This window comes from Brachionichthys hirsutus, unplaced genomic scaffold (assembly GCF_040956055.1).
Source record: "Brachionichthys hirsutus isolate HB-005 unplaced genomic scaffold, CSIRO-AGI_Bhir_v1 contig_976, whole genome shotgun sequence".
NCBI lineage: Eukaryota > Metazoa > Chordata > Actinopteri > Lophiiformes > Brachionichthyidae > Brachionichthys > Brachionichthys hirsutus.
This window is the reverse complement of record NW_027180316.1, coordinates 1056031-1069236: the sequence shown is the minus strand read 5'-3', so window position 1 is coordinate 1069236 and position 13206 is coordinate 1056031. Positions and strand designations below refer to the sequence as shown.

Sequence of the window (13206 nt, the reverse complement as noted above, 5' to 3'; positions counted from 1 at the left end):
GGTGTTGGTAAAGAGTCCTCCTGGCCAAAATGAAAGCCATTTATCAGGCACTTTGCCTTCCCCATGACACACAGATATGTAGAAAATCACATTAACACACGCTGGGTCAAGATAAAAGCACCGTTCAGGACTCTATGCCTGCATCTAATCCTGCTTGACTAGGCGCTTAAGGGCCTGTTAGCTGATGTGTGTTTTTGGAATGTATTCCTCTGTAGTATTTTAGGTCATGAAACAGTGAAACCAGAGTTATCAATGATGTTGTTCTAATGATTTACTTCTTTAACTCTGCATTGAATGCTTGCTTGTTTATTCCATTTACATTTTGCACATTTTTGTAGAAGACTGAAGCCACACAGACCTATTTTGCATGCGACTTTATGGGTCTATTTATTATAAGGTGGTTGTAAGAATCCGCCGTCATTTATTTTTAGGCAACCTTTTCAAAGCCTGCTGCAGGGCTTCCTGCGTAAACAGGAATGGAATGTGTCAGTTGGAAAAAGGTGCCGCTCTGTTGCCACTTATTTTCTGAATGTCATTAATTTGTTTGTCTGTGTATTTGATTGACCCGTAGGTGATTTCTCAGCTGCGTGTCTTAAGCCGCTCTGTTGCAACCGGTTCAAAGTTTGACAGGGAGCTTTGGTCAAGTGGACTCGCACCCATCTTCCTCTTGTGGAAGAAACTCAACCAGGTTGGTTCAGTTAATATTTCCCATTCTCCTTTGTCGATTTCCACAACTGCTCGGTTTGCTTCCAACTCTGAAGCAGGATCAAACCCCCTTTTATGTTGCCGTTTACTTGCCAAACTGAAAAGCTGGCCAAATGTCAACTTTATTTCATCTTCAGCAAATTTATTAAGTTGACTCCATGCCTGAATCTCATCAGTTCATATTTTTTTCCTTAAAATTTAAGGAATGTGATAACACATCTATAGATCACACCATAATCTTTACATCATTGAAACACTACATGTCTGAATATCTTGTACCATTTTGTCATAAAACTAACTTGTATTTGCTAAATGCTGATTTATCATTCAACGTGCTATTACATTCCCCATGCAGCAATAACTAGTCTAAATTAAAACCCGTGAAAGTTCATTGTGAATAAGTAGGGTCTAATTGAACAATGAGGATGATAGCAGGACTCCTGCGGTTGCTTGGAGACTGGCACCTTTCCAAATCAGAAGGACATCTACCTCTTTTTTGAATCATTCAGCCACCGTGTTCCCTCTGTTGTATTCACTCTCATGCTGTCACATACTCTCCTGTTTGCTCATTTGCACCGATGCCTCCCTCTCTTTCTACTCCCGCCTTCCCCCTCTCTCATTTCAAGTAGACGCATTGGCTGTGTTAAACATTGCTAGCGTTTCACTAGCTAGTTACCCACAGATTACAATCTACCTCCGACTGCGTTCAATTAGCGGACCCTTCTGTCATCGGCTAACATCTTGTGGTTGACCATCAGTGGATTTGTGTTCCCTGAATGCACATCCTTATCTTTTCAACTGAACACGGACTGATTGGGTGGCTGGTGGTCATTTTATGTCTGGATAATATAGCATTTGCCTGCTGTCTGTGTATTTCTTTGTACGAATTGAATGTATTTATTTCATCAAATCTTTATAAAGTCTGGATCAAGACCAGGGGAAAGAGACAGCATATGGCATTGTTGGCTGTTAGGGTGCTTCTGAATGGAGGCAATTGTTTATTGTCTCATTTATATCTCACTCATTTTTTCTTTCCTCTATCCTGCATTCGCACCATCCCTCTCTCTCTCTCTCTCTATTCTCTACTCTGCCTTTCGCTGGCTAGGACTACATTAATATGGAGTAGTACGCACAACAGAATACATCACAATTACATTTTTTGTGTATCTTTTTTTGCGCATAGCATCTGTTGTGCACACACACACTTACAATTGATCCTTCTGCTGACAAATGGAAATGAACTCCCCTGTTTGCATTCTGGGGAAAAAAGCCTAATCCAAATGTAATTACAGCTCATTCTTCATTGTGGAAAAACCATTTTAGTTCATGTATGATTGTGCTAAGGAAGCTCACAGGGAACAGAGATGACAATGTTCAATTGATTAAATTGTCCAAACATCCAGAGCTCTAAGTCAATTGATATGACTATTGTCCAATTATATCTGCTTCCTTCATGCTAACCTGCTTGTCTGTCTACTGTTTGTCAGGGTTCTAAGCTGATACACCAGAACGTGTCTCCGCCTGCTGAAGGTCAGGGGTCACCGGTTCTGTCATTCATCACTCTGGAGCTGTTTAATGCTATCCGCCTGGTCCAGGTGCGTCAGAAATTCAGAAACAAAAATGTAAATATCTGTCTATTGTTTGAAATATAATTTAACGATATATATTACATTACCTTTTGTTTAAAATATTTGTGGTACTTACACTTCTTGTTACTTTCATTTACTTGTTGAAAGTAATTACATTAAAATAAGAACGCTAAAACCGTTAGCTCATTCAGCTAATAACCACTCAAATGGCAGCTCGAGGTAATAATGTTGTTTAACGTCGCTAACCTGTAAGTGTTGTCACAGAGTCTCCACCAATCCCTGTCCGCGTTGAGCAAGGTCACCAGAGGGGCCCAACTGTTGACTCCTGAGGTCCAGAGGCTGGCCACTGCCCTCCTCAATCAAGTGGTAAATTATTCAATCAGATAGTCAAATTATAAAAATGAATACACATGTCTTGGCTGCCTTTGTTTCAACAGCGTCAGATAGAATAGTGTCTGTTATTTGACATTCAGCAGATTTTCTGCTCTGACAGCTCAGCACATTGGATGGAACTTTGATTTATCTCATCATAAAATATACAATAAGTCTTATCTCTTTGACTTAGAGATGGAAGTAAATTATTTCTTTTGACTGGAGGCAAAAGTGGAAAATGTTCCACACAGAGAGGTTTTGTCCACAGGGGCAAACGCAGAGCTGAATGTAAATGTCGAACACACGCAGCGCTTACCCTCCTGCGTTTCAAAGTGGCTGTGATGAGGAGGAGGAGAGCTGCACAATCAAACTTTTACTATGTTTCTGTTTGTAATTTCCTGAGAGAGAGAGAGAGACGCCTTGGCCGTAATTCATTTCTCACTGCTTTGTGACTGTTTTTATTTTAATAAATGGTTCTTTAATCTCATTCCCATCTCTCTCTCCAAACCAATTTCTTCAGTTTTTGTCTCCAGTCAGTTTTTAATTCAGATTAGGCTTGGGACAGACCTGTTTGAAGCGAACTTCACCCAGAGTTACGCAGCAGATAATATCATCCACAACTCCAGATGTGTCAAATAACAGAACTCTTTCTAATGGAATACATTAGCGAGTGCATTAGTGCTTCTATACTGAATACCTTTTTTTTTCTTTTTTAAGAGCACAACGTAGGCAGACAAAAAATTGAAAGCTCCAGGACATCTTCGGCTGCCGAGCGCACCAGTTAAAGGACCACTTTTAAGCAATCATATCCATTTATTTATGTTTTTGGAAGGTGGATCATGGTTAAATTTGTAAAGGTATCGCAGGCACAACTCTGGTTCCATTAGCTACATTGCCCCTCTCCTCATTTGTGCAGTAAGAAATAATTAGATACTTAGAAACTTTCCAAGCATCAGAGGAGAGCAGTGAATGGCAGTGGAAAAACAGAAATAAATATCACCAGCGTCTTTGATCAGGGCTGCTATAATTAATGCGAAAGCATGAGGACAGATGCAATGATGGTGGTTTGACTGATTAAACAATCTCTATGATCAGTGATAAATCGGCACCAGTTACGATAAATTAGCATTTAATCTTAACATCGTGGTCACAGACAGGCTGGTAAGTGATAAAAGGAATGTTCTTATTCAAAATAATGGCTTGCCAGAAAGCCCCCACACGTGGCAAAATATTCAGGGAGTTACCGGTACCTTGAGACTGAATTTGCACCAATTTAATGCCCTGAGAACCGACTGCACAGTCACATGAATGTGTCGTTATTAGCACTGGATAAAAACGAATCTTCCATTCATGTTCACGACTGTCTCATCTACAGCCACTTTTCAGTTCACGGAAGTTGCTGGAGCTTATCCCAGCTGGCTATGGGCGAGTGATGGGGTACACCTCGGACGTGTCGCCAGCACATCGTGGGGCCAGACACAGACAGACAGAAAGCCATTCTTGCACACACTCGTACATTACTGATGATTTTGTAGTAATCAATTCACCTAAAGTTCATGTTTTTGAAGGTGGGAGGAAACCCACGTGGAGCGCATACAAACTCCGTACAGATAGGTTTCAGACCCGGTACTGTGAGGGGACAGCGCTACCCACTACACCACTATACCGCTCAAAATTAATCATAAATGTTTTGTGGGTTTTTTTGTGGGGAGTTTTTGTGGATACATTTTTTCCCAAACTATAAATGTGTATTCTGAAAATCTACCAGAACTTTAATTATATATTTTTTTACTACATGCCACAAAAATAAACAGAATTTAATCAGAACTCTCGTATAATGTTATAATTTATCGACTCTATCATAACGTATTCACAACTATTTTCTAATTGTCATGATTCATCACTAACAGATACTCAAATTTGCACGAATAGCATCATATTTTTAGTGTTCAGCTTCCAATTCACAGTTGTTTCTAGGTTATTGACATCTAAAACTGCTTGGTATCTGGAAAGAGTCTTGCCTTTCTTCTTGCCAACCCACATTGGTTGGATCTTATTCCACCAGTCGTAACCAAAACTTAGAGAAAAGCAGGCATATGTTGTTTTCAGTATCAAATATTTCTTCTTTGGCAAAAACATTGTGAGAGTCTGATACATTTTTGTGTTGTTTCAGGCATATCTTGCAGTATTTTGTGCTCACCATGAGCTTATCTCTCCTGAAGAATAATAATAACACTTGTTTGTTTACTTCCTTCCTTCCTGTGCTTTTTCCCCTCAACAACAGTGCCCTTCAACATGGCAAAATAAATGGGAAGGGCCGGAAGAGCCGATGCAGTACCTCAGAGCTGTGGTAACACGAGCTCTCGCTATACAGGTAATAGCCCCCTGTGACGGTCCTAACAGGATGGAAACTTGGGTTTTCTAATCAGAATAAATGTAAGGATTGAAGGATGCCTTTAATTCATTTCTGCATTTATGTGCTGCCAGGAGCCTTGGCCTCCAGACATGTTGAGTGTTATAGGAGGACACTCTTAGTATTCAAGCAATTTAAAAAAGGACCTTGCATCCAAATACTCCACAGTAGTGCCAGTTCTTATTTTTTGTGTTTGCTTTCTTTCTGTTTCCTTTGGAAAGTGTCTTGAGCCAGAAAAAGTATGCTTTCTTTGCCATTCTTTTCAAATTGCAATTTGTGATTTTAAGCTACATAGTTAACATTTTCCTTTAAGAACCCTGTAGAGCTAAAGAATCCTAGCATTTGTCATATAATAACGGGAGGTTCTGTGAACTGTTTGTAAGTTATAAATTGGTGATAGGAGGTGAAGATTCTCACTTAGAGGGCTGCAGCTCGGGTTAGGGTTAGGGGGTGTGGGAAGAGTTAGGGGTGCAGCTAGGTTTAGAGTTAGGGGGTGTAAGAAGAGTTGAGGCTGCAGCTCGGTTTAGAGTTAGGGGATGTAGGAAGAGTTGGGGCTACAGCTCGGTTTAGAGTTAGGGTTGTCTGTGTCCTGCTAGCTAATCAGTCTGATGAAGGCCAAAGTGTCTGCTATGCGGAGCTGCTAAAGAACAAAGTACTAGCGGCACTGTTGGACGACCTTGAACATAGTGTTTATACATCAACCATAGAATGCATATTCAGGCCAAATCCTTTGCACCCCTGTGCACCCTGGCTTTTACAGGAAACTTTATTGCTGGACCTCTGATTAGAGGAGGCGGTCATCCACCAACGGGGAGGATAAATCATCATTTTTACCTTGATCATGCCGCCATGATATATGTCCCTTCTATTCTGGCCACAGAATCCTGATGTTCCATTTCAAATCACATGTTGGAGGAGCATAAAACCAGTATTATTATGTTGAGTGTAAATAAACACAGACTGTGTGACGAGTCTTCGTTACGTTGATAACATGTCGCTGTGTTTAAATAGCTTGTGTGTGTTTGTACATAAATTCTTGTAATTGGGGTTCCTCCTTCGTCAGCTTGTTGATGCTGTGATAAAGAAAAAAGACAAGGGCACATAAAATTCTGTACGCAGCACATTTTATGGACTTGCTTTTGCATCTCTTTGTAAGCCTTTCTCGCCTCATTAAAAAAAACACGCCGACTTGCGTACAAATATCGAGGCCACGCACAGATCGATGTCCTCTATGAAAATTAACGTGAATTAAAACTCAGTTTGTAATCTTTGCAAAACTTTGACGAGAGAGAGAACGAATATTTAAATTTCATTATTAAAGCATTCACAGTCACTATTTGTTTAAAAGTTCACCCCTCGACCTGAAGATGATTGTCTTATTAACTTTCATTGATCCACTAAATGGGCCTGACTCTCTGTGTAAAATAGGTTTTATGCCTGAACTATTTGCATCTCTGGGTGATTATTTGTTACATGCTCAGTTTATGTTTAATTTATCTTTGTGCGTGTGTGTATGCGTGATGATCCGCGTGTGTATCCAGACTTGGGTGGAACGTGCAGCAAGACAAGCTCTTCTGTCCGACGTCCTGGATCTATCGGAGCTCTTCCACCCTGACACCTTCCTAAACGCTCTAAGACAGGAAACTGCAAGGTGACGCTCGATGCTTTCGCGTATATGTGAGATTTATCGAGCATGCACCCTGATGTTAACGACGACGTGTGATTCTCAGGTCCATGGGATGTTCTATGGATAGTTTGGTGTTTGTCTCATCGTGGAGTCGTCCCATAGCACGGGCCGAGCTGCAAGTCAAGGTAAAACCACAGCAAGTGCACAGATCATGCATGCAGACCAACAGGCTGAGTGATGAGTGATTGCAAACGTAAAGTTAAACCGCAAGAATAGAATGCAGAAAAAAGAACGCGGTGCCTTCAGGAGAGGGGAAAGTTGGGAAGAATAGCAAAGAGTTTGCTTTTAGAGACATCTGCTGCTGCTGAGTCACCGCCGGCCTCCTGCGCTTTCGTAACGCATTTGATGGATGCAGATTCTCGCATGCTGCACAATGCCGTTCTTTCTTCTTTCTTCCCCTTTTATGCTCTGATTTAAAGGGCGATATTATTATTTCGTTTCCTATTCAAATCGTCAAAGGAAAAGCTTCTGTCGCGACAATGCAAAGTGTCTAACTTGAATTGTGTGAGATAAAATCTGACAGAAAAAGTAAAAGGGGGGGGATAATTGTTGTGAAACAATAAGCTGCCCTACACACACACACACACACACACATACACTCTGGGATTTGTGTCCCACTCCCTCTCTTCTTTTTCTTTCACGGATTATGATGATTTGTTGGTCGTCTGTATGTTTGACTTGACGCCAGGGTTTCCTTTATTGTCTGTCCTCCTGTGGAAAATCCCTCCATCAGTGGACTGAATTCCCTCACATAAACACTCCCTCTCAAACACAATGTATGCTGCATGCTGGTTAATCTGGTGACAGAAATGTGTGTCATCTTTTGTTACATGCACTCCCTGTTGTGTGTCATGTGCAGACTTTTTGGTTTTGTCATCCTTTCATCTTGTTTTTCTGTGTCTCATTCCTTTGTCTAATTTTGTTGGGCTTTGCTCTTCTTCCAGGTCGGAGGTCTCCAGCTGGAAGGCTGTAGTTTTGATGGTGTTCATCTATGTGAGAATCAACATAACTCTCCCAGTGTCTCGGCTGTCCCTCTGTGCTACATGGCCTGGGTTCCTCAGGTATGTGTTTGTGTTTAAATTAGCATGTTATATTGGTATATTGTTGCGTTTGAAGATTTCATTTGTGTGTGTGAAACATGGATATCTGCGGTTCTGTTAAATTCAGTCAGACATGTTTTCAGGTCTAAAAGCCTTGCAGAAAGCTAACATCCCTCCTCAGTGGGATGTTTGGGGATTTCAGCATGGATGACTTTTGTTTGTTGCTGGCATTTGAATTCAAACTGTAACTGCCTGCAGCTTCCATAATGTGTGTTTTCATTCTAGAGCACTGCTGCAGACTCCACGGCATCAGAGGAGAGCATCTGGCTGCCTCTCTACACCAGCTCGGAGAGGGTGAAGGTGGTCACACACATCTGTCTGCCCTGTGGAGCAAACCCCAACCAGTGGATCCAGACTGGAGCCGCTCTCTTCCTCAAACAGCAGTGACAGAGGCTTCGGTCGGGTAAATAATGATTTCAAGAAAGACTGAGGCCACAGACTACTGGATTTTTGTAACCAACGCAAAACAGCAGCATCTAAACAGTCATAAGTCTCCACATTTCATGGACATTTATACATCTGTAGATCAGTAATTTATTGTATTTAAAGAAATGATGAAATGTGTTTTGTTGTTGTTTTTTCATCAATGTTCTGTTGTAATTCTGTCCCTTTAGTGTGTTTTTCAACCTCATTTGCTCAAAAATAAAGAGGAAATAAATCATTATTACTTGGATTTATAGTCGTAGTCGTCATTTATATGTTTCAATACGGAGGCTAATGGAAATCTTCCTTATTTTAATTTCGTTTCAGCGTGTATTATTAGTGCTAAGGTGTAAATGATATTGATAAAGCACCAACGTGTGTGTGTGTGAGCGAGCGAGCGCTGAAACAGGTATGAGATGAAAGTGCCTGTTAGGTTGTTAGTTGAGGTTGAGTGGATTCAGTGAAGCTATGATGGATGGCCTCAGAGCGGTGGGTGGGAGGTGTGTATGTTTGTGTTTGCTTGTGTTTGAACCCGAGCAGGTAGCATCAGAACTGATTGATGGCTTAATTTAGACTTTCTCCCTCTGAATCCTCCCGTTGTGCGTTCATGTTTATGCTGTCATGCAAACGCTCATGAGCGTGAACGTCCGTGTGTTTGCAAGATGGAGGGGAGAGTTGGAATAAGGGAGGAGTGGATATTGTGTGTGCACTGCAGTGTGACAAAATGGTAGTGAAATGGAACAGCAGGTTTAAAAAAGAGAGAATTGGATTTCGACAAAACACAGCCCTCTGGGTCAGAGGGTGAAGAGAGGCACAGGGATGAAGCCGAGGCAGAGGGATGATGCAGGGAGTGAGTGAGAGTGAGAAAACAGGTAAAGAAAAAAACAGCATGAGAAAATTGTCGTGACACGGAGGTCGGGGGGGGTCAACGGGAAAGAGGTGGATGGAGAGGGTTAGGATGGGTTGTCAGGGAGAGATGGAAATCTAGTAGGAGGATTCAGTTTAATATGGACGATTGATGTCACGAGTTGTTCAGCAAATCTTAATGTCTCACATGTTCACTGGATTTGAAAAACGGCTGCCATTGTTACACTACTCCTCCGTAAATTGTTGTTGTTTTTTTATCATAATCCTGCAGGCAGAGGTGGTAAATTAAAATCAGCATTGCAGCAAACAGTAGGCGCTTGGCTCAGGGCTGGTTTCCAACTCAACGTGATTACAGAGTCTGTCAGGTATGGGAAACTAGCGTGATGAAAGTCGGACTCTGGTTTCGCTGTCTTGAGATGTTTGCTTGGATTTTTTTGATGGGAAACCCACATTTTTGTGAGTCATTTCAGAACAATGGTTCAAAACGCAGTTCATGACACTTTTCTGCCACCGAGGAGAAATAATAGTATGTAATGATATGTAATCATCCCGTCTCAGAGAGGTCGGATGAGTCTGTTTGGGTAATGCGTATTGATGCTCGCTGAGTCACCATCTCGTGGGGCCTGATGAAACAGAAGTGGTAAAGTGTTTTTTCGGCTCCTGCAAGGAGGCTCGGTTTCTCATTTGGTTTTTACGCATTTAAAATGTTCGTCTCTGCTGCAGACTGCAACCACATTCCGGTGGTAGAACCTCAGACGAGTCACAGCCGGCTTGTAAAGTTACGCCGAGGATAGATTTCACTTCAGCTGTAACCGAGCTGTCGTGTCATCGCTAATGGGACACATTATTCAAATAGGGGCATGTAAATGCACCCAATCACCGTGTGAGTGGCATCCAAACATTTTCTGTATTCTTCACCCGCTTCATGTTGTGTTCAGATTTGTTTTAAATGCTGTTTCAGCTTAAGACCAGAGCCTCTTTGGAGTACGGACAGATGACGGCTCCAGTTCATCCCAGTGCTTCTCTACTTAGCTCCCCTCAGGATTCTGTAAAGAGCAATTTTAAACCTAAAGAATTGTGTTTCTCATTTTACAATTTCATTTCAAGGTTCTGTTTGGACTGCGTGCCCTTCTGGTTTATCTTCTTCCCTTGATGCCACACAACTAAACTGCCAGGTCTCTCTGAATATTCCCAAAAGTCCAGTCCTCGCTGGGAGTGCTCTTCAGGAACGACAGCAAACTTCATTAAGGCGATAGTCTGACTGTGATATTCTTCCTGTGAAATACAGATCAGCCAGAAGATAAGGGAAACAGTTGAACATAGAAAACGTGACCTGGGGATGTAATTCAGCACCATCCTGTTTATTGATCACAAACAACACACAGCGGTGTTTATTAGTGGGAATTGGAATACGCATACTGTATGTTCTCCCCAGTAAACTGTTCATTTGTGTGTGAGTGTGTGTGTGTGTGTGTGTGTGTGTGACTGTACTCTTTCCCTGGATAAATGTTCCTCCTCCAGTGGAGTCAGTGGGACTGACAGAAAACACAAGGTCACTGATCTGTGATCCTCTCCGGAGACAAAAACACACTTCACTGGCATTTCTTCCATATTTTGTCTTCGTTCCTTTCCTCCTTCTCTTATTGCTCCTCTTTCTTCTCCTTTTAGGCTACCGACTGCTAACTATGACATTTAAAGAACCTTTTCTGTAGAAATTGCTAACCTATAATTCTAAGATTGGATATTCCTCTCGCCTAAAAACTGCCTTAAACCAAATCGAGTTAGTGTCATATTCTCATTAATATTATTGCCTCCAAAAACAAGCTCGGGGTTCCGATTCAGAAAGAGAATATTCTGAAGACGTAGTTAGCATTGGCAATGTGAGTAAAGGGATCACTGTATTCCAGTGGATTGCGTTGTAGATGTATCGTGAGGATAAAGCTTGATACATATTGGTTGATGAATGTGTTTTATTAGGAGGATAACAGTCCCTATCATGGCATCTCATTAGCGCTGTCACCTCACACTAATCAGATCCGAGTTCTCCCCTTCACCCATTCGCTACTCTGCTCAGTCTAACGTACAACACCGGTGAACAGGTGACCCCTGTAGTTTAACCCGCCTCTCAGCCTCTATGGCCTGGAGGAGATCCTTCGCCGCCGTGAACTCGCGGAGGATAAATCTTGCAGGAAATGGATGGATGGATGAACACAGCCTGCATGCTGTTATTTTGTTGGGATGGCCTGGGATGACTCATCTTGGCTGCTGTTCTGATCTGAGTGCATTGAGGGAATTGCATCTATTAAGGTGAAGAGGTTGCCTCAATAAAGTCAATGCACTGGGACCTTTCATCGACGGGGGCAGAGGAGGCGTTCTATGTTCCCACAGCCCCTCAGGTTAGGTTTTTAGATTCACGCTGAGCTTGGATGGAAGCCATGTCTTTCAAATGATCTGCTGCGATTTCCCTCATCATCGAGTTTTGTGAAGGATGTTTGCCAGCTTCTCTTCAAAAGAAAAGAAAAATAACTTGAGTCATCTTCCCAAACAGAACTCGGTATTTAAAATCTGGAGCAGCAGTTTGAATGTATTTGTTTAGAGGTTTCTGCCCGTGACCCTTTTTAAAGTCGGATTCAGCAGTTTTTTTTGTTGTTGTCAGTGCCGCTGAAATTGCTGTCTTTACGAAAGAATTGACATTCAATACAGATGCTGAACAGATGGATCTGGTAGATGCGAAGATCACTTAACGCCATGTGTACCATTCTAAAACTACAAAACCAGCACGTACAGCCAGATGCAGCCATCACAACATCACATCCTCCTCTGTTTTATCTGTAGTATATCCTAGCAGTACCAAACAGAGTATGGAGTCCATAACTTTTTTTATTATTTCTGATAGTCCCACTGAATAGCCTTAGAGGAACGTAAACTGGCATCTTTTTCTATAATCTTGTGCCTCCCGTTTGAAGGCAAGATGGGTGCTGGCGGTTTATCCAGCTATTAGACGTGCTCTTCCCCCATCTGGATCAATGCGTTTGTCTCTGGCCACACATACATCTTATCTGAATCAATCTGATCTTGACTTCCTGCTACATGTAGTGTCAGTTCTCTAATGGCTTGTCACCCCTGTGCAGATTTAGCGATATTTCCATGCTCCAACCTTGCAAAATAAACTGGTGTGTGCGCTCTAACAAGCTTTCTTTTTCCCCGGTCCTAAATTATCTGCAGCTTGCTGCAGCCCAGATGTTGGCTGTAATACAAGCTGAGTTATTCTCTTTCACTGCAACAAGAATGCAGCTGTAAACAGATGCCCTGGAGCTACTGCAGAATCCCACTGCATCTGTGCTCCTATGAAAGAGAGGGGGAGGCTGGAGGAAGGGCTAAAATAAAAAATGGTTATGGGGAGGAGCAAGTGTAAGAATAAAAGCAGACACTCTTCCTCATGTTCATGCACATTGTACACTTTCTGTTTAGCACAAGTGCAGTCCACATATGTAATTTGAGTCTTCTGGGTTTTTTTTAATTTTGTTATTTCACCTTTGCGTTTGCTTTGCGTCTGATTTATATTTTCCATCTTACGTGTTGCTGCAGCCCAAATGTAACTTCTTTATTTTTGAAAGATATATGTTTATTTGCACCTTCTAACCAAAACATAAATAAATAAAAACAAATAATGGATCCCTCAACGCAACACGTGGTGCTAATTCTGCAGTGCTACATGCAATCCTTCAGTCATGCAGATGATGCGAACATAAAGCAACTAAAAAATAGGATTTTTCTTTCAAATAAAGCATCTAAATCATGAACAGTGCGAGAAGAACTACAGAGAAGTGTTGCGTGTTTGTGAATTTGGTTTTGCCCCAGTGATCCTCCGTGCATTCCATTTAATACTGAAGAATGCTCCGCGTTAGAAAGCTGACAGCGGCTAACTGACCAGCTGCATTGACCCCTCCCCTCTGCCGTCACAGCCAACGGAGCGGCATAGATTAATGCCCACTCAGAACGTCAGCCAATCACCGGGGCTGTGCTCTCATCTCCGGCCGGGGATGCCCT

General features: G+C 42.0%; 1 protein-coding gene across 2 annotated transcripts in view; it reads left to right on the top strand.

The window, feature by feature from the left end:
* Window positions 1-8488, top strand: part of dync2h1 (dynein cytoplasmic 2 heavy chain 1) — a 65884-nt gene extending 57396 nt beyond the window's left edge. For both annotated transcript variants that reach the window (XM_068756703.1, XM_068756702.1), the window contains exons 88-95: window positions 572-688; window positions 2193-2300; window positions 2559-2660; window positions 4951-5040; window positions 6621-6730; window positions 6810-6891; window positions 7711-7837; window positions 8105-8488. In XM_068756703.1, the coding sequence (XP_068612804.1) occupies window positions 572-688; window positions 2193-2300; window positions 2559-2660; window positions 4951-5040; window positions 6621-6730; window positions 6810-6891; window positions 7711-7837; window positions 8105-8253 (885 nt within the window). In that variant the 3' untranslated portion in view covers window positions 8254-8488. The remainder of the gene's footprint in view (window positions 1-571; window positions 689-2192; window positions 2301-2558; window positions 2661-4950; window positions 5041-6620; window positions 6731-6809; window positions 6892-7710; window positions 7838-8104) is intronic.
* Window positions 8489-13206: the final 4718 nt, after the last annotated feature.